The 22,226-nt window shown below is 33.8% G+C and overlaps 1 protein-coding gene across 4 annotated transcripts in view; it reads left to right on the forward strand.

Annotated features, from left to right (window-relative positions):
- Window positions 1-22,226, forward strand: part of ERBB4 (erb-b2 receptor tyrosine kinase 4) — a 1,144,263-nt gene that overhangs the window by 883,673 nt on the left and 238,364 nt on the right. For 2 of the 4 annotated variants that reach the window (XM_060623387.3, XM_060623389.3), the window contains exon 16: window positions 660-704. In XM_060623387.3, coding sequence (XP_060479370.1) covers window positions 660-704 — 45 coding nt within the window. Of the gene's footprint in view, window positions 1-659; window positions 705-825; window positions 901-22,226 lie in introns of all 4 variants that reach the window. The other 2 variants (XM_060623384.3, XM_060623388.3) reach the window with 1 other exon arrangement.

Consider the following 22,226-nt stretch of genomic DNA (forward strand, 5'->3'; position numbering starts at 1 on the left):
GTGCTTTTAAAATAGAGCGTCAAGATAAACTGCAGTCTTGGTAAAACCAGTTAATTTGCTTTTTAAATGAATTCATGTTTAAAGATAAGTATGTTTTAAAAACCGTCACAACCAAGGAATGGAATAATGTGATTATGTAAAGTATCCATAAGAATAGCATTAAAGCATGTTAACTCGTTTTCTGCCATAATCCATCTTTAATGAGTATTAAGCATCAGGTTATTATATTATATTGAATAGCTCATGTTTCATTTTTTATTGACTTTAGTTTTTACTTAAGTGTTTTTAGAAGAAACTGTATACATGAAACCATTTATAACCATTGAAATATCAAGTCATTCAGCAAGACATGTACTCATGATGCAAATGAATTGAGTATTGGAAGTGAGTCATATGTGTTTAGAAGTTATCCACAGAAACAGGGTACAGTTTCCTTTACTGTGGACATATTTCTTTGCATTCCATGCGGGTGGTATTTGCAACCTATTTCTTTGTATCCATCAGACAATAATCTTCTCACTGGCTTTAAATTCACAGTGTTCCAAAATTGTCTAATAACCGTAATTATGAATTTGACACAATTAGTGTTTATCTGACTGATTTTTTTTAAATGACTAATTTTTCTTTCCTTGTATTTTTTAAATTTGGATCTTCTGCAGGTGCATAGGCTCACGTATTGAAGACTGCATCGGCCTGATGGATAGGTACTTGGTGTGCTTGCTTCCCATGTTCTTCCTCCAAGGCTCCGTGTGTGAGCACTGGTGCATGTGTGCGCATGCCGCTGTGAATGGAGAATGATGTTTTCTGTTCTGTAATTGCCTGCAGGTGTAGCGGCCCCACTAGTCATGACTGCATTTACTATCCTTGGACGGGCCATTCCACTTTACCACAACATGCTAGGTAACATCTACCATGTTTCCATTTTGTCACTCAAATCCTTTTCAAATGATCATGTTTACAAACTACTAACCAGTTGGGTGAAATTGATAATATGTTAAATTAGGGAGTTATGAAATAGGCATATAACACTACTTTTCAAACCACATCCCTTACCTCTTTTTTCTTTACTCATTATGATTTTAGCATCCAAATTAGTAGTGTCATTGGTTTTCAATTTTGTACAATTTAAACAGGATTTCGAATTATTAACCTAGAACTTTAAGAGAATTTTTAAAATTAATTTTGTAGATTATTGCAAAACTAAACATTTTTAAGAGAGGAATTTATAAAAGTTGATCTATTTTCGTAAGATGTTTCTTGTTTGATTTGATTCCTTTTCTGATCTTATATTGTTTTGAGCTGGTTGGTATAGTATTCTGTAGGCTTCTGAATTACCACAGACTAAAAGCACTATAGAAGATATTTTGTGCAGGTAAAAGTACAAGTTGGAATGAAAACAAAACAAAACAAAACAAAATATATCACTTAGATTCATACAAAAACCTATGCATGAAGGTTTATAGTGGCTTTACTCAAAATCACCCAAAACCGGAAACTACTCAAATGTTCTTCAGTTGTGACATATCCACACATTGCAGTGCTACTCAGCAATAGAAACGAACAAACTATTGATACATGCAAAACACAGATGGATCTCAAATGCATTTTGCTAAATGAAAGAAGCTATACTGAAAAAGAATACATACCAGATGATTCAATTTATGTGGTATTAATTCTGGAAGAGGCAAAACTGTAGGGACAGAAAATTGATCAGTGTTGCTTGTGGTAGTGTTGCCAGGTAAGCCTGGCAAGGGACATGAGGGAATTTTGGAGGAGGGTGATGGAGCCCTTCTCTCTCTCTTGACAGTGGTGATGGGTACACGAATGTAAGTGCTTGTCAAATATCATGGTTAAGCACATTAAAAAGGATGAATTTTACTGTCTATATTAGACTTCAATAAGTTAGACTTTTAAAACATTTCATTTTATGAACATGGTAATTTACAATGTTACGTAGAAGTACTGTTTGCTTTCTTTATGAAACAAGTTAATTGTATCTTCTGGAAGTGAGAAAGTAGTGCTAAATTACAATAAGCAAGATGACAGTTTGGGATGAAATATTGCCTTTTCATGTACATTTTTAAATTCAAATTTAACAGTATAAAAGTATACAAAGCATAGGTGTAAAACTCAGTGAATTTCTTCAAATGAAACGTTTATATAACCATCAGCCCGATCAAGAAGCAGAATAGTAGTAGAAACAGAAACACCCTTGTGCTCCACTCCAAGGGAACCATTGTCCTGAGTGCTAACAGGAGTTTGCCTGTTTTTGCACTTTATATAAATTGAATCATATATATGTATTCTTTGTCCCTGGCCTCTTTTTTTCAATATTATATTTATGAGGTCCATCTATGTCATTACATTTAGTCATAATTTTTCATTTGTATGATATTTGCCTTTTAAAAGTTTTTGGAAAATATCAAGTAAGTGTTATCTCTTATTAAAAGGTTATTTAATTATATTAAAAATAAATTCTTTTTTTTTAAAAAGGGTGCAGTAGAAGTAAATGATTTATACAACAGTGGCACTTTGGCACTTGGGATCAATTCAGACTAGTTAATACAGTTCTTTAGGGCAAAGTTTAAAGTATGGAAAAAATCAGCAAGAGAGAGAGAAAGAGAAAGTGCATGTCTTAAGGCCCGAAGCTCAGTTTTATAAGCCAAGACCCATTTTATATTGTTTCTGTATTGATGAAATAATTTTCCTCCTTGAGACTTTGGTTGAGTCACTGCACTATCATTATGAAGAGTGTTTTCACATCGTTTTAATGACTTTCTTATAATTATTCCAGCCAACTAATGAGAGGCAATATAATGTGGTAACTAGGTGTGCTGTCTTTGGAATCAGATTTTCTAGGTTCAGAGCAAGGCTCTATCATTTTTTAGATATGTAACCTTGGGTAAGTTCCTTAATTATCTGAGCCTTACTTTCTTCATGTATAAAATAAGAATGTTAATATAGTTTACAAATTGGTTGTGAGCATTGATGGAGTCCATAGAATATGCCTAGCTCAAATATCACCCAGTAAACGTTGTTATTTATTATTTTGCTATGTATCAAATGATTTTAAATGTTGGACATGGGGGAACATAACTCCTAGAGGGAGTAGGAAAATCTCTCAAAGTCACCCAGGAAAGTTTGACTTATACCTCTACTCCTTCTGGTGGGTCCCTTGGCAGAAGGGAGGGCATTTATTTCTTCACCTCAGGAATCACTGTTTTAAGAGGTCCACTGGTATCTTTGGCAGTAGGTCACAGGCAGAGGCATATGAAGAGACAGAGAAAGAGTTAAAACCATAGTGGTAGATCCCTAGTGTTTTTCAATTCTGGTAATTAAGGTTGTATAACTCAAAATCATAGTGTATCTTACTATAGATTTAATATTTCCAACATGTTTGGGGAATTTTCTATCCTATTACTTGCCTGGGCTCTCAGGCCATTTCCTGTATTCTGAGACTAATACCTAATTCAGATTAGCTTTGTCATAAATAGGTAGGTGACCATGCCCAGTAATAGAGTACAATTCAGCACAATTCAGCCCATGATTCCTATGAAAAATCATCTGTAGGCCTTTGTACAAGTAAAGAGCAGAAGTTTTTGAATGTGAAAGCCTGGGTTCAAGTATTTGCTCTGCCATGTTTCTTGTCTGTAAAATGTGATGATAATTTGATAATTTTTAAAATGGAAATTCTTATACCTCATAATATTGGTATGATGATTAAATGGTTAGGAGATATTATCAAGTATATATATTCATTGGTGGTAGTTACATCTCTAGTTGAAATATTGGAAAAAATCTTTTTTAAAAATCTCATGAGGTTATGTTCTACTAGCATATATATATATGCTATCAGCAGGGCACAAATATTTATATATCAGCAGGGCGTAAATCCAATAGTTTATTGACTACAAAACTGATATATCAGAATTTCTAAGCTTTTGAGCATCTAAATTGTGCATCCTACTTCTAAGCATAATGACTCAAAAAAATTGGTAGTAGGGAGCTAAGTATTCCTTTTAGAAACTCTGGATATATTTAATTAATATTTCTTTTGAACTTAAATTTAAAGCAGTATGACTCTTCAGTTGTGTTGACTTGTCAGAATTAATGGACTTGTCATAGGCTGCTTATAAGCAGTTTGGAATTTACAAGAAAGATTTAGCTTGGACACCTTGAAAAGTGTTTATGACCATGGAACATTTTGACACGGATTGGATGAGAAGTGAAAGTAATAAATATTACCTTTTTTTCAGGTAAATGCTTTTTTCAGTAAATGTTTACCTCTCTGAAATGTGATGGGTACACAGTTAATTGAAAGCAGGGGACTAGCTTAGTAATATTTCAGTTTATTTTCCATTTTTAAATTCTGTGAATGTTTTTTTTATGCCTCCATCTTAATTGATTAAAGTAAATCTTACATAATAGGGAGATAAAAAAAAACATGGTAGAAAGTAATTGCTTTCAGTTTTGTAAACTATGTTTTAACTGGGAGATTACCCAAATGCCTAGTTTTCTTTTAGTCACACAAAATTGCACTGAACATGGCAATGTGGCCATTTCGAAATATTTAGGATTCATACTCCCTACTGCCCCATTATGTTGTATTCTGTTTCCTAAACCAGAAGGAAAAAAGATTGAAGATTTAAATGAAAACAGGTGAAATGCTTACAATCTTGATCGACTTTCATTTTCTAAGCAGTGTTACTCTTTCCCAAGCTTGCAATTTGTGAATTGGTTTTCCACACTCCATTTACCTTACAGGCTGTTGCTGGAATTTCTTCCAGGAAGATAGGATAGGATGGAAAAGATCGTTGCTGTTGTTGTTGATTTTCTTTTACCTGTAATCTCCTAGAATATTCTACTTGTAATGAAAATAATACTTGAATTTCAGGCCTTTTCCATATTTTCCTTATCTGAATTCAATGCCTTACAACTAACATTTACTTGGATGTTCTTCTTTTTCTTATAAAGAATCTTATGAAAAAATGTGTTCAGCAAGTTTTTTTTAATTATTCTTTTTTATGCTATTTATTTGAGCTTGCACATATGCTATTTTCATATAGATTGTAATAGAACAAAGCATTTAATTCTATTCTATTTTAGTTTCTTTGCCAACCATATATCCCAAGCTTTTTATAATCTTAGTCTCTCACTCCATCAGGGCCAACATGTGTTCATCTAAACAAGCAAAGGCTCTATTGGCAAAGCATTTCTTTTTATTAGTTAGAAGTCCAAAATATAAACTAATAATTCTTTTTAAATTTGTGACAGGAATTGTGAAAAGTACTAGATTTCTGTTCAAAATTTTTTATCTGGCTATCTGCTCCAATTCAGTTATTCTAGACACTTCACAATATGAAGTAAGGTAACTGAAATCAGTTTAATTCTCTAAATCTCATCTGGGCAGATATTTGAAACGTTTTATATTCCTGTCACATTTTAATGCCTGTATCACACCTTTACTTTCTGGTGTGGTGGTTATTACCTAAGAGGTCACATAACAGTTTATTCTTTAGCAGTGTGACCCGTGTGTGATAGATGAGGGAGAAGATGTGATATTCTTGGCACGGCTTTCACAAATGGCACAATCTTTTTTCTTTGTTTGTTTGCCCTCAAGGAACTTGGTTCATAACTTATGTCCGTATCAAATGGTCAAAACAGCCCATAGATGGTTTCCTCAGATGAGTGGCAGTTATGTTATGATCCTTAAGTCCAATAAATATAAGTACACAGGCTTTTTATTATAAGTCTATCCTCAGTCCACCACATTCTGTATATTAAATTTACTTTTGAATTTAAGAGAGTTCAAAGAGGTGAAGGAGAGTGTGTGAATTTCTTCTTTTCCAGCTGATTTGTGTCCCACAGTTTCCAGTACATATAAAATACCAAAAGTTACCAAAGAATTGCAAGAGCAAAACAGTTCAGTTTTTGTTAATTACTGTTCATGGAGTTTCACATGGATACTTTAAGTAGAAGTATTTAATGGCATAAGGTTGCATCAGTGGCTTTGTTTCAATATCGAAATGCCCACACATTGTTACCAAAGCTTTTAGGGATCCTAGGAACATTAATATTATACTCAAACATGCTAACTGTAAAAATGTGACCAGAAAAAGTCATACTTGTGGCTGAAAGTCAAAAGAGATTTTTTAAGAGCATTGACTTTGGACTGTAATAGAAAATCTAAAAATAGCATTATTGAACTGAGAAGATGCTGATTATGCTAGTTAAGGGTCAGATAAAAAATTCAGTGAGTTGAGTGATCCATTATGAATACTTCTTCAGTCTTTCCTATGAGCATCATTCTCTGGTGTAGAATTTACAGTGTTCTGTAACTATTAATCTCTGATTTGTAAAGATGTCAGGACTGCTTATACTCTATGATCTCAAAGTACCTTCAACGTTGCTGAAATTCATTACTAAAATCCAATGTCTTTTATTAAATATGAAAGCAAATGAGTAAAATATGGTCCTGAAGCCTCTGCCCCTGTCTTTAGGCAGATATTTATAGTTTTAAAAGTACCCATATGTACTACTCCAAGATTTGACCCTGGCATTATTTTCTTATAAAATACAATTTAGAGATATAAGTATATGATCAGTATTACTCAGGATTTTTAATTGGGATTTTATTATCCCAGGAATATTAAATTCTATTTCATAAGATCTCATTTCTAAAAAATAACTTTTCAATGAAGAGCCACCTATAATTTCAACCAACCAAAAATAAAAAATCTTTGCAAACATTTATAGGTATTTTATATACTCTTTGACAAAATTCAAAGGAAGTGAAAAAGCAGCATATAGCAAAATGAACAATATAATTCCCAATAAAGAGAAATTACCTCATTCTGTCAAAGAACTAAGAAGTAAATATATTGAACAAGTTATATGTATGTATATAGAAAGATAACATCTGACTTGGTCCCCTGGCTAACATCTGACACAAGTTATCAGTAAACTAGGGAGAGTCATAAGGTAATGCCTTTCCATGGAAGTGAGTGCTCAAATACTATTGGTTGCATGATTTGGAATTAATATGCTATAATATGATGAGGCTTACCACTTATAGCATATTATCTTTGATCTTATACATACCCCTGGTGGTCAGTCCTTAGCTTGTATGTGAAATTATTTCAGTGTTTGACAGAAAAAAAAAATTATATAACAGTGAATGTATTCTGGTTACAGAATGAATAAATTACAGGGATTGAAGGTACATCATAGGGATTATATTGATGGTATTGTAATAGTTTATCATGACAGATGGTAGCTCCACTGTGGTAAATATAGCATATTCACCTGAATGCTCTGTGGTGAATATAGCATATACGCCTGAAACGAATGTGGCATTGAGTATCAGCTATAATGCAATAAAAATAAATAAATAAAAATTAATTAAAATGTTACAGATAAAAAAAGTGAATGTATTAAAATAAACTTATTCAGTGTGACAATTTTGGTGAATTAGCATCTAAAACTATCATAATTTACCCCCAAACCTATTTGGAAATTCAAAATATTGTATATATGGATCATATATTTGATAACTAAAATGGTAAGGATTGAAAAAAACAATAACAACTCTGTAATTAGGTAAAGTGAAGGAATTGCTCAATTGGTATATAGTTTTCTATTACTGTGAATAATTGCCATGAATTTAGCAGCTCAAAAAACAAGACAAAAGCACAGTTCTGTAGGTAAATATACAGGAATGGCTTGGCTGTGTTCTCTTCTTAGGATCTCACCGGGCTGAAATCAAGTTTCTGTCTGGGGTGTGTTTCATCTAGAGGTTGGAGTTCTCTCCCAAGTTCATTCAGGTTGTTTGAGTTGTGAGTCCTGGTAGTAGGACTCCTATTTTATCGTGTTCATTGCCAAGCACATTCTTTGTCATGTGGCCCGCTCTATATTCCAAGACAATTGTGCATCCAAACCTTTTCATTTTTGAATCTCTTAGTTTTCATTTTTCTGACCTCTATATCCAGATTTAAAAGCTCATGTGATTAGATCAGATCCACCTGATTGAATCTTAAAATCAAATGATTTGGGACCTTAATTACATCTGCTGAATCCCCTAGAGTAGCACCTAGATTAGTGTTTGACTGAATAACTGGGAGAAGGTGTGTTTATATACCATAGGATGGAATCCTTATATAACAGAGACCCATCTTCTAATTCTGCCTACAGCATCTATCATGGTGACTTAAGCATCCGTTAACCTTAAAAAAAAAAAACAAAAAAACAACAACAACAACAACAACAACAAAAAAAACAAGAGTTCAGCTACTTTACCATAAAAAATGAGTTTATTTGGAAATACCAGAGAATTGCAATTCAGGGCAAAATATGGCAAATCATTGGCAAATTCAGAAGAGAGGAGAGGGGCTTGCTTTTATGGAGGCAAGGAAGAAGTTAGGAGGGGCTGTTTCAAACTGTTCAAGCTGGTGTTGGCTTCTTATTGGCAGAGTGTGACAGCTTCTCATTGGCTGGGTTGTTGCCAGGTGAGGAGAAATTCTTTCCTCCTGCCTGGATATGTAAAGTAAGCTTCCTTCTGTTTGGGGTCTGAGTGGTAGTGCTTGAGAATTCCTCCTTCAGCGCTTTGCAGCTCCATTTTTAGTAAGGTCTTTCTTTTATTTATTTTCACACATATTTCCTTTTAAAAAATGTTTATTTTTTTGGAAAGAGAGAGAGAGAGAGAGAGAGAGAGAGAGAGAGAGAATGAATGGGACAGGGGCAGAGAGAGAGGGAGACAGAGGATCCAAAGCAGGGGCTGGAACTCATGCACTGGAGATCAGGACATGAGCTGAAGTCAGACTCCTAACTGACTAAGCCACCCAAAAGCCCCACACATATAACATTTACAGTGATCCTTCACATATTTTTGTCTTGACTTGTATGGAAGGAATTTAAATTTCTGTGACTCACACAACTTTGCCATATAAGGATAACTTTAAGTCTGAGAGAAATGTGTTACTATCTTCAAATAATTTATTCCTTGTTTTTTACAAAAAGAGCCAGAAGCAAGCAATTAAGTATTGCTTTGGAACCAAAACCAGGGATTCTTTGTACAGTTATATGCTGTAGGATGAGGTCTCAATGTACATGTTGGCTCTGAGTATTCAGTACTCCATTTGTGACCAGTAACTGACATATATAATTAGGATCAAACCATCCCAATATTAACACCAAATTTATGGCCTTTCCATTTATTTTCAGACGGTGAGTTTTCCCCAAGAGTTCTCTAGACCTGTTCTGTCCAATATGTTAACTGCTAACCACATCTGGTCATTGAGCACTTTAAATATGGTGAAGACAAACTGAGATGTGATCTGATTGTAAAAGGTACATTGGATTTTAAAGACATGGCATGAAAAAGGAATGCAAAGTATCTCATTAAAAATTTGTCAATTGATTACATGTTGAAATGTTAATAATTTTGGATATATTGAATGAAAATTCTGTTGTAACTAATTTCATCTCTCACACACCCCTAGAATATTTTAAATAACATATTGACTTGTGTTACATATCTGTTGGGCAGTGCGGCTGTAGAATTGTCACAAATCTTTGAATACTGTTACCAACACCTTAAAAAAAAAAAACCTTTCGTTATGTACTAATCTATGCAATTATATAGATAGTATTTATGATAGGTATTTAAAAGGATGAAATAAGGGGTGCCTGGGTGGCTCAGTCGGTTAAGTGTCCGACTTCAGCTCAGGTCGTGATCTCACAGTCTGTGAGTTCGAGCCCCGTGTCGGGCTCTGTGCTGACAGCTGAGCCTGGAGCCTGTTTCAGATTCTGTGTCTCCCTTTCTCTCTGACCCTTCCCCGTTCATGCTCTGACCCTGTCTCAAAAATAAACATTATTTTTTTTAAATAAATAAAAGGATGAAATAAAATGTAATATAAACAAATTACAGGGTTTTTTGTTTTGTTTTGTTTTGTTTTGTTTTGTTTTGTTTTTTTGCCTCCCTCTCTGGAGGTAACAGATTTTGATTCTAGAATGTGAAGGGTGTTTATCATCTGTTTAACATCTAGAAGGGTGTTTATCATCTGCAGTAGATTGCAGAGGGGATGAGTTAGATCCAAGGAACACATTTGTTTGCCTGAACCGATTGCATATACCTATATATTTAATTTATATAAGCACACAGATCTTATGAACTTCCACAAGAGCAGACTAAATTATGATAATTTGGGTCTGATTTATAATTGTCTATGTTTTTTTTTTTAATTTTTAATTTTATTTAATTTTTTTTTTTTATTTTTTACGTTTATTTATTTTTGAGACAGAGAGAGAGCATGAACGGGGGAGGGTCAGAGAGCGAGGGAGACACAGAATCTGAAACAGGCTCCAGGCTCTGAGCTGTCAGCACAGAGCCCGATGCGGGGCTCGAACTCACAGACTATGAGATCATGACCTGAGCCAAAGTTGGTCGCCCAACCGACTGAGCCACCCAGGCGCCCCAATAATTGTCTATGTTTTAAATTAAAAGTCACTCAAGGTTTGGAATTGTGTAGCTTCCCTTAAAATTGCATTTTGTAGCCAGTATTTCTATTAAAATATTGTTTCAATTTTTGTGTCATGAAGGAAAAACACTTAAGCAGGAAGAATTTTTAAGGGTAAGTTAAAGTTTCTATTTGTATGTTTGATATATATGTGTGTGTGTGTATATATATTCAGAAAAGAATCAAAACTATCCCCCCATTTAACTTAGGAACACATTGTATTAGACCCTAAGTATCTTTTCTTTTTTTATATTTCCTATTTAACTAAAGGAATCTAATTAAGTGAGACCCCCTTCTGTGATGTGGTTACATAAAATGATGTGTAGATATTAACTCAAATTGCTCTCTTCATGCTTTTTTTTATTACCTAAACACATTTCCTAACTAATCATTCTTTCATAAACATACAATTATTTTTCCATACTATGTATGTAGGCAGAAGCTAATTAACAGAGAACACTTTGATTTACCAACGAAATTCCTCACAGTGATTTCATTCTCCTTTACTATCCGCCCTCAAACCCAAAGTGATATAATTTCATCATAATTTCACAGTAACTCAGTACTAAAGAATGAATGTTAAGGAAAGGGAAACCCACCTCTAATAAACTCTGAATGCTTGTAGCCATTGCAGTTTTTATGGCATTCTGTTCGATTGCCCAGAGTAAAGCATTCCATATGCTTGAGTCATTTATGGAATAATTATAGTTACTTTTAGTAGAGTAAAAATAAAACAGCAATAGCAAAAACCTCTCACCATAAAAAGTTTACTTGTTGAAATGAAAAAGATTTTTTTTCAATGAGCAAAGAAAATTCCTTTTCCAAAGTGTCTTCATTCTTGAACCTCTGGATCCCACTTCCCAAAGTTCAAGTCCCAAGTTCAAATCCAAGAGTGGCTAGCACCATTGTTCTATGTACCAAGAATGAAAGGACCAATGGGAAAACCAAAGCACCAAATCAACCAAAACCAGATCTTGCTTTTTTCCCAGAATAGTGTTGCTTTTTATAAAATCATCTCATATTTAGAGCTTATTTATGCGATTCTTTAAAAGAAAAATCCTAATATATACCAGGTGTGCTACATTATCACACCTAATTTTCATGATAAGCATATAAAAATAGTTATTACCATTATAATTTTACAAATGAGGAAACAGGTTCAGACTAATTAGGCAACTTACCAAAGATCACTTAGCTAGTAAATGGCAGAGCAAAGATTTTAGCTTTAGTGTGTCTGATTGATTCTAAGGACCACATTTCTTTCTTTCTACTAGGCTGGTTCCCAAATGGAAAAACATTTAAGAGCTATTCTTATGATGAGAATGATTGAATATTTTATAGCCTACTTAAACAATTTTATCCATTGTCTTTCTTTTAGTCCTTTTACCTATCAAGCCTTCCTGCAATGTATAGGATTTTATATTGCTTGCCCTCAAGCAGTATATTTTAGATTAATACATCTGGTATTGCTTGGTTAAGATAGAACAATGCTTCCCATGATCTAAACACATAAGCCTGTGTAATGGTAACATAATGTAAATATATTTTTTTATATTATTAATGTAGCAGTGACTAATCTAAGACATTTACAAATAAATGTAAGCTCAATTAAAAAAATATTTTCTAATGCGGAAGTTATTTATAAATTCTGGAGAGATTTGTTAAAACTATAATGGTTCCATATGAAAACCACTTCCATGAGACCTGACACTTATTCCATAATGCAGTTACCCCCAGACTTACCTATCAAGGATGGAAATAAGAATCAAAATTTCATGAACACTCAGCAATAAAATAACAGATAATATAGTGCTGGGCTTTATCAGCCTTTTTGTTTAGATTTTCCTCCCTAATTCGTACTGTAGAATGTGTGGGATGGGGCAAAGTTGATTGAGAATAGAAATGAGTTCAGATGGTAGAGCATGAATCCTAGACTATATATATATATATATATATATATAGTCACTTTGTTCTGTTTGATAAGATGAAAAGAAAAGTGATTTCTGCTAAAAAAATTCCCCACTGTTGATACAATCAAACTTACCATATTTTATTTGTTTTTGAAAGAATAAAAAAAAACCCACATTCTTATATATATAAAACCAGCCAGTAAATATCTGTTAGGTTTACTCCATGTTAGGAACTGAGGAAAGAATGGAGAGAAAATTAACATAATCCCTAATACTGTAAAATTTACAATAGAGTGGAAGAGAAAATACAGTTTATAATTATATATTTGCATGATTATTTACTATGAAGAATACTGTAAATAGATTCATTGGTGTGGTTGTGGTAAGGAGAATAAAAATATAAACAGTGATACCTGGCTTTTTGACCTAAGTAACTGGATGAAAGTGATATCATAAACTAAAATGAAGACTCAGAAGAAAGTAGAACCAATTTTCTTTTGGGGGGGGGGAGAAATGAAAAGTCATGTTGGGGCTGTGATAAGCTTGAGATGTTTATTTGATATCTGAGTGAAAATTTTGCATGAGCAGATAATTATAACGCTCTGCAGCTCAAGATTGGGGACTGAATTGTCGGTCATATTTATATCCATAACACTGGATGAAATTCCACAAGCAGAAAGTGCAGATGGATAAGAAAACTGAGCAATGAACTCTAGGCTACTCCATTATTTAAAGGGAAGAAGAGAGGAGAATATAATATAATTGCAAAGGAGATTGAAACAGAGGGATTAGGGGTAGGAGGAAAGCCAGGGAGAAAAAATGCCTGAAGCCAAGTGAACAAAATGTGCTTAGACAGAGAGGAGTGAAATGCTACAAAGGAAGGAGATGATGAAATAAAGAGAAAAGAGTTTTTGGGTTGTTTTGCCTTAGTTGGGAAACATTGTAACATATTTATAAACTGATGAGAATGGGGGCGCCTTGGTGGCTCAGTGGGTTAGGCGACCGACTTTGGCTCAGGTCATGATCTCACAGTTCGTGAGTTCGAGCCCCACGTCAGGTTCTGTGCTGACAGCTCAGATCCTGGAGCCTGCTTCGGATTCTGTGTCTCCTTCTCTCTCTGCCCCTTCCCTGCTCACGCTCTGTGTCTATCTCTCAATAATAAATAAATGTTAAAAAATAAATAAATAAACTGATGAGAATGATTCAAAAGAAAGAAGAGAATTATGTTCCAGAAAATAATGAACAACTTCAGGCAAAATTTTCTTTAGTTATCAGAAGAGATGGAATTCAGTACTAAAGTGGTCATAGAAAGAAGTAGAGATTGTGCAACCATTGTAACTGGAAGGGATTCAGAGTGTCTAGGTAAATATGCAGGTAGATAGTGGATTTGATGGTGAAGAAGATGAGGCAATGCACAATGTGTCCTCTTTTTAAATGAAATGTAAGATTATGTCATCATCTTAGACGAGAGTATGGGAGGCAATATTGGGAATTTTAGGAAAGACAAGATTTGATAGTCTACCAAAAGTAGAAGTACATCATCCTAGAAGTATAGTAATGCTGGGAGTGCTGATGGTCCACTTGAGATTTCTGGTTATAGATTGCAGTGATTCCAGTTAGCATTGTTATGTTTAATTCAGCTATGGTATGATTGTTCCAATTTAAGCATGGGTACTTGGAAATTGGGTTTACCCAGGATTGAAGTTTTGCCAGGTGAGTACTTAAGACAGAAAGTAGAGACCAGTGTGTTAAGGATATATGAAAATAAATGACAACAGCAAAAGCTAACAAAAACTGAGTTGCATAATGAGAGAAATTGGTTTATAAGGGAGATTGATGTACAATGAAAACACGGTAGGGTCAATGGCTGTAGTTCCCAGCATTATCACGCATTGTTGATGTAGGGATACCAGTGTAGGCATACGAAAAAGAGAGAAGCTGAAAATGTGCAAGTCGAATACTTGAAATAAAGATTCTGGAGGTGGTACAGTTATATATATATATATATATATATATATATATATGTGTGTGTGTGTGTATACATATACATATATATGTATACATACATGTATACATACTATATATGTATACATGTATACATATATGTGTGTATATGTATACATGTATACATATATGTATACATGTATACATATACACACATATATGTACATATATATACATGTATATATATGTATACATATATATATGGCTAGTACAATGAATGGGAATGGGTGGTTGAAACTATTGGCAGTGAATAAGCAGGGAATTGGGAAACCAGGAAGCTGGATAAAGATGGAGAGAAGTGGGAAGTTTCAACAAATATTTAGAGTTTAAAATTAATTACTGGGCCTGGTGATTAAATGGATATGAAGTAATTAAGGGAAGAAATTATTATTAATTATTCTGGCTTGCAAACTAAAATGAATGTTGAGGTGGCACAAGTGGAAGGGTACTAAACTCAACATGAATTTGTTTTTTGTTGTGCTAAATTTGGGGTGATTTTTACAGATCCAAGGGATGCTAAATGGGAAATTTTAACATAGAGATATGGAAGCCTCTCCATATGTAGACGTAGAGTGAACGTGAATTAAAATTGTGGAAATTTAGTCAAGTGTTGATATCTCATGGGAAATTTACATGTGAAGGAAAGGAGAGAGGGAAATAGTTAGAGAGGGAATATTATTAAGAGAAAAATAGTTTGAAGATGGATGAAATTTGAGTCTGTTTGGGAAGGCCCTGTAGAGAGTGAAAGGCTAGAGATACAGGAGAGAGAAGAGATCATCAATCATAGCATTTTCCTGAAGCTAGCATTAGGGACAAAGGAAATGTGAAAGGACTACACTTGGAGATCAAAACCCTGCAACCATCAGAAGAGAATAAATACAGGATGGAGAAGGATGCAGATAGATGGGCAAAGGCTGAGGGAGTTTCCCTTCAATATTTTCTATGAAGCTATAAATTCATCTTGCCAAAAAGGAAGATAGTGTTTAGTGTGTGTGCATGTCTAAAGGGTTGGGATATTAGTTTCAAATAGAAGCTGTGCTAATTTTTGCATTCAAAATATCCTGATACTAATTCTCAAGTCATCAATAATTTGCAATGTGTTGCTTTACATGTATTCAACTGAAGGTCACCCTCTTTTATTTTTGCATGGAAAATAACAGGTTGTGGTTTGCTATCAGAGACTCTAGACTCATTAAATTAGAAGACTGTTAAATATTTAATCAGAATCTAACAGCATCCTGTATGTGTTCTGAGAAATTAAAAGATTTCAATATCTGTAGTGATAATTTCAATATGCTGATATATAACAATTACTCCAAATTACATCATTACAACAAACATCATCAATTTTGTATGTGTGTGTGCAATCGTGCAGGTACAGAACATTAATATATCAGGAAATTATACGGAAATGTTTTTCCTATTCCATGCTTTTGAAATGCTCTTAAGTAAGGAATTATGATAAATAGTCTCTTACAAATAAAATATCTGTGAGTCTGATTGTTCTGATGTAATTAAATCTATCCTCAAGCAGTGATTCTTGTTTTAGCCATGTGAACTATATGCCCGTTTCAAATCTAAAGCAAGTAAAGGTAGAATTCACCATCCTATTGGTTAAAACTCACCAGCTATAATTCAGTTTTTTTCCCTTTTTTTCTTCTTCCTGTTTTTCTTTAATATTAATTATTGTCTTCAATGTATTTTAAAATACAATTTAAAATTACAAAAAAAAACATTCCCCGTGTTTAAATATAGATGTATGTGTGTATATATGTATGTTTATTGTTCCACGTCTTTATCCATGTACTAATACCTATTTACAGTAATAAAGGTTTTGTATGGCAACAGAATTCACACATTGCTCATAAGGTTACTCGACTCCCTTACTGATATATTCTAGACAGCTTTCTACATCAAGAGCTATAACTCCTTTTAATGGTTGCATTATTTTCCTTAGCATTCATTTACTACTGATCCTGTATTTAAAGATAAGCAATTCCTAATTTTATGATTTTTACAAATTAGAAAATAGCATGTATGTGTGTGTATCTGACATTATATAAAGTATATTTAGAGAGATGTCAACTAAAGTACATGGGACTATTCAATTTTATCATTCAAATTTGCTAAACATGGTTTAAAAAGCCAGATAAGCAACACATTAAAAATTATGGAACTAAACATTTGAGTTAGAAAACATTTGAATTACAGTCTCATTTTAATTATATATATATATATGTGTGTGTGTGTGTGTGTGTATATATATATATATATATATATATATATATACACACATATATAATTTATAGCAAAGCATTTTTTAAAGTTTATTTGTTTTGAAAGAGACAGAGACAGCGCAAGGGGGGGAGGGGCAGAGAGAGGGAGAGAGAGAGAATCTTAACCAGGCTCTGCACTGTCAGCCCAGAGCCTGATGTGGGGCTAAAACTCAGGAAACCAAGAGTCGGAAGCTTAGCCAACTGAGTCACACAGAGGCCCCTATAGCAAATCATTTTTATACTTATCTAAAATCAGTTGAGTTCCATTAAAGCGTGGCTGAAAGTCTTTGACCAAAAGTTGCCAAGAAATTAATGATTTAGAAATTTCTTCTAATAACTTTATTGTTTTCTTTCTTTTTTTAATTTTTTTTTTAATGTTCATTTATTTTTGAGAGGGAGAGAGACAGAGCACGAGCGGAGGAAGGCAAAGAGAGGGAGACACAGAATCCGAAACAGACTCCAGGCTCCAAGCAGTCAGCTCAGAGCTAGGCACGGGGCTCGAACTCACCAACCATGAGATCATGACCTGAGCCAAAGTCAGATGCTCAGTCAGACACTGAGTGATGCAGGCACCCCATCTTTCTTTCTTTTTAATGTTTATTTACTTTTGAGAGAGAGTGCGCATACAAGCATGGGCGGGGCAGAGAGTGAGGGAGACAGGATCTGAAGAGGGCTCTATGCTGACAGCAGAGAGCCTGATGTGGGGCTCGAACTCATTAACCCATGAGATAATGACTTGAGCACCACCCAGGTGTTCCACATTTGTTTTCTTTATGGTGCCATCAATCATGTTCTAGAGAGGACTTACTTAATAGATAAGGAAGTTTAACCTTTTTTAAAAGTTTGTTGATTTCCTAATTGATTGTAGGTAATCCCGGATGTTCAGATATACATGAATAGATCTTTAATATTTTAGCAATTTAATAGGTTTGAAATAATAAATAAATAAAACATTAACAAAAACTATGACTTAGTAAGTCATAGTAATGTTTAAACTCTTTAAAAAAATACTAAGACTATATTGCTTCAAAGGGCTTCTCTTTTTTTTTTTTTTTTCCTCTCCCTTTCTCCCTCTCTTGTGCTCTTGCTCTCCTTATTGACTATCATTACTTGATATAATGAATAACTGGCATGAATTTTACAAGTTCGTGCCTGTTGTATACCATCTTAAACTTACAGTTGTGTTCTTTAGATTGTTTTGTTTGTTTTGACTAGTTTGTCAATCGCTAAAGTACTACTATATTCAGTCATTCCAAAATGTACTCAAGAGGAGATGATAGTGTTTTCCAATAATCAACTCACTGTCAGAGAATGAAGTTAGGGACTATTTACTGCTATCTCTTGTTCTTTCTACTTGCCCTAAGAAAAACTGAAAATTTGCATGAACGTGGATGGTATGATTATAAGTAAAGTTAAGCCATTTGCTTGGGTAGTATCTCAGATGGAAACATAAAGATATTTAGTCTGAAAAAGGAAAAGACCAAGAAGAAAGTTAATAGAAATGCATCGGTCAGGAAATTTAAAATTGATATGTCTAATCCATACTAATTTTAGATTATTTCCATAATGACCATATGCAAAATAAAGAGATTTTGATATATCCTCTCCTGGCTGTCCAAAGAAATACATAGCATCAAATATGACCTACTGTTAATAGTATACATAATTTCAAAAACAGCAATATGTTTAAAATGTGTTTAAACACATTTAAAAAATTAATATTCTGGCTAGGAAGAGAATCTGGTTCGTGTAGATGTGTTTGTTTGCCACAGTCGTAGTGATTTCTTTTACATGTTAAAGAAATTGCAGGCAAAGTGTAAGTGTAAGATTTTTTTGCTATTATATTAGTTCATTGTTGTTTGAAATTATATATATATATATATATATATATATATATATATATATATTATGGGCTCTAAATCTGTATTCAGAACATCTGCAAGTTTATAACATCTCCACAATGGCTTTAGGAAAAAAAATGGGTTTCCCCATAATTAGAAATGTGTTCTAATTAGGGATTGGGCATTTATATAAGTTTACAAAGGAGTTATATTGTTAGATGCTTTAAAATGCATTTCTGTGAACTCAGTCACAACAAAACTCCCCTTAGAATAGAAGAGTGGTTCGTTCTATGCTAAAAACATTAAAGTGGGGTGCAATGACCAAACATTTTTGCAAAAGATTTGTCTTTTCTCCAAGTCCCCTGTGTAGTATTTTTAAAGAGATAGGAACAGTCCCACCCTCTCATTTCTCCCCCTTGGATTACTTCCAATGCACTATGGACCCAGAAATTAGAAAAATTAGATATTAGAGTTTTCCCAAGTTAAATGCTAATGAAAAAATGTATTTTCTTCATGTTCTCTTTATTAATCTTCCCATATATTTACCTGAGATTTATATGTAAGTTAGAAAAAACATTTTACTACTTTTGAACTTTATCATTACTTAAAAATAGGACAGTGAACATGCTGTGCTCTTTATTACAACACAGTTCAGAAACTACATTCTTGAGGAAGCTTTACAAGCTTCTACTTAGTGTTTACTTGTAAAAGTATAGGACATTTCGCATCCCCCTAAAAGTGTCAGTCAAGACTGATGTAGGTACAGCATAATGAATAAGTAGGAAGCTAGGTTAATTAAGCAGACATACTAGAAACAAGGGTTATTAATTGTTATTTGGAAAGGAAAGGACATTTGTTTCATCTTTTGTTTTTAAAAATTTGATTATCTTGAGGGGCACCTGGGTGGCTCAGTCGGTTAAGCGTCCAACTTCGGTTCAAGTCATGATCTCATGGTTTTGAGTTCGAGCTCTGCTTCGGGCTCTGTGCTGATAGCTCAGAGCCTGGAACCTGCTTCAGATTCTGTGTCTCCCTCTCTCTCTGCCCCTCCCCTGCTCACACTCTTTCTCTCTCTGTCTCTCAATAATAAATAAATGTTAATTTTTGTTTAATTTGATTATCTTGGGATAATGTTTTTGACAGTTCAATGCAAGAAAAGAAGGAAAACTTGGAATATCTGGGCACAGTTCCTTTTTTGTTTAGGACCTTACTTGACTACAAGTAAAATAAAACCTGACAATAGTGGTTTCAACACTATTCTTTAAATTATTCTGATATTCTTTAAAATACAGAAGTCTTAATAATAATAGCAAAACTAAAATAAGTAAGAATAAATAAAACAGAAGCCTAGAAGTGAGGGGGGTGTCGTCATTGACTACATGGATCAGTAACATGAGGGCTATAGTCAATGTCATGTTCTTATCTTTCTGTTTTGGTAGCAAGATAGCAAGATAAACACTACATTCACAGACAGAAGTGGAGGGACAGGTTCCATCAACCGTACCTGTTCTATCTCAGAGTTCTGTTAGCTGACTTCTGCTTTCCTCCCATTGAAGAGAAATTAGTTAGTTATATATTCACACCAAGATGCAGTGAGAATACGGAAGTTATGTAGCTTTTTAAAAATCACTAGATTAGGGGCGCCTGGGTGGCTTGGTCGGTTAAGCGTCCGACTTCGGCTCAGGTCATGATCTCACGGTCCGTGAGTTCGAGCTCCACGTTGGGTTCTGTGCTGACAGCTCAGAGCCTGGAGCCTGTTTCAGATTCTGTGTCTCCCTCTCTCTCTGCTCCTCCCCTGTTCATGCTCTGTCTCTCTGTCTCTAAAATAAATAAACGTTAAAAAAAATTTAAAAAAAAATCACTAAATTAGAAGGTGCTGGGGAGCAGGGGGTTAGGAATGACAGTTGGATTAGTCAACCGGGGGCTTTGATGCAGAGTGGTGAGGGGTGCAACAAGCAAATAAGAATAACAACTGGTCTGAGGATTGATTTTTACCGTTTTTTGGAGAAAATGCCATTTTGCAAACAACTTTGAAATCAGGAATAAGCAAATATTAAACATGTATCTGCTTCAATCAGAGGAGCATTAAATAAATAACTCTTCCCATTTTCTTTTCATTAGAAATCTTTTAGAATTGTGTTTTTTTAAGCTTAAAAATATATAGGAAGCTCTGAAACTGTTGAAAATGTATGTTCTTTTAAAGAGTTGATTTAACATAAAAAGTATGTAAATATATAAGTAAGCTATTCATTTAATTATGTATTTTTGTAATAATCATTTATTCAGTGCTTCTTTTTAAGACACAATAAACTAGTCCCCAAAGAAATATAAAGATGTTTGTGACATAATTTCAGCACTTAAAAAACTTATATTTGTACTGTTAAAAATAGAAATGCCATTATTTTACCTTTAAGCTCTGAATATGTGCACATAGCTATTTCCCTTCCTAAAGTTATTTGAAAGTTATACATTGCTCATGCTAATAAAACCCTCAAAAGGACAACTTAATTCTAGAACTCCGAAATAAAGTAAATTATACTAGAAATCAGTATATGCTATGGGATATGTTAGCAGTAAATGTTATAGATTAAAAATAAATGAATATCTGTCCTCAAAATGATAGATTATATTTAAGGGAAGAAGAAAAGAGTAGTAAATGAGCAAGAATCTAATTATGTGTTTGTAAATTTTTTGCCAGCTTTAATATGTGGAATGTGGAGGAAAATAGAAAGACAAAATTACCATTTGCCAAAATAGAGAATCAGGGAGAAGTAGGAAATGCTTTTTGGGGGGAAAGGGGTGTTAGAATGAAGTTTATTTTGGAATGGCTAAAGCTGAGAAATTAAATATCTAAGTGGTATTGGCAAGTAGGCAATTGAATGCACAATTGATCCTTGAACAACATGAGTTTGAACTGTGCAAGTCTACTTATATGTGGATGTTTTTGTATAGTAGAGTACTATAAATGTATTCTCTCTTCCTTATGTTTTTTTTTAACAATTTTCTTCAGCTTACTGTATAAGAATATGGTATATAATACATAACACAAAAATATGTGTTAGTTGACTGTTTATGTTGGTATGGCTTCTGGTCAACAGGAAGATATTAGTAGTCAAGTTTTTGGGGAGTCAAGTTATACATGGATTTTTGATAGTGCAGAAGAAGTGAGCATTCCTAACCCCTGCATTGTCCAAAGGTCAACTGTACATGAATTCAAAGGAGGGGTCTAGACTGAAGATATAAAATTGCTTATCATTACATAAGTAGATAGGTGATATCACTATGAAGTAAATGTGTAAGTGGAGAAGAGAAGAAACCCAGTATTTAAGTCCTGGGACCCTTCCGCATTTAGAGGTCAGAGAGGTAAGGATGAAGAAGCAAAAGGGACTGGAAAGGACTGGCCAGACAGATCAAGAGAAACTAGAAAAAAGTGGTGTGATGGAATTCAAGTGTTTTAAGAAAGGGGACATGATCACTCATATGAAACGTTATTAAGTGATTGCTTAAGATTAGGTCTAAGAAATGACTCTGATTTAACAATAAGGAAACCATTGGTAACTTTTGACAAGAGCTGATTTCATGGAGAGGTAGAGAATAAAAATGTAATGGCAATTAGTTCAAGAATCAAGAGACTGTAAGTGAAATGTACGATTACAGATAATTATTTAGGAGATAAATGCAAAA

The sequence above is a fragment of the Panthera onca genome, chromosome C1, assembly GCF_046562875.1.
Source record: "Panthera onca isolate mPanOnc1 chromosome C1, mPanOnc1 haplotype 2, whole genome shotgun sequence".
Taxonomy (NCBI): Eukaryota; Metazoa; Chordata; class Mammalia; order Carnivora; family Felidae; genus Panthera; species Panthera onca.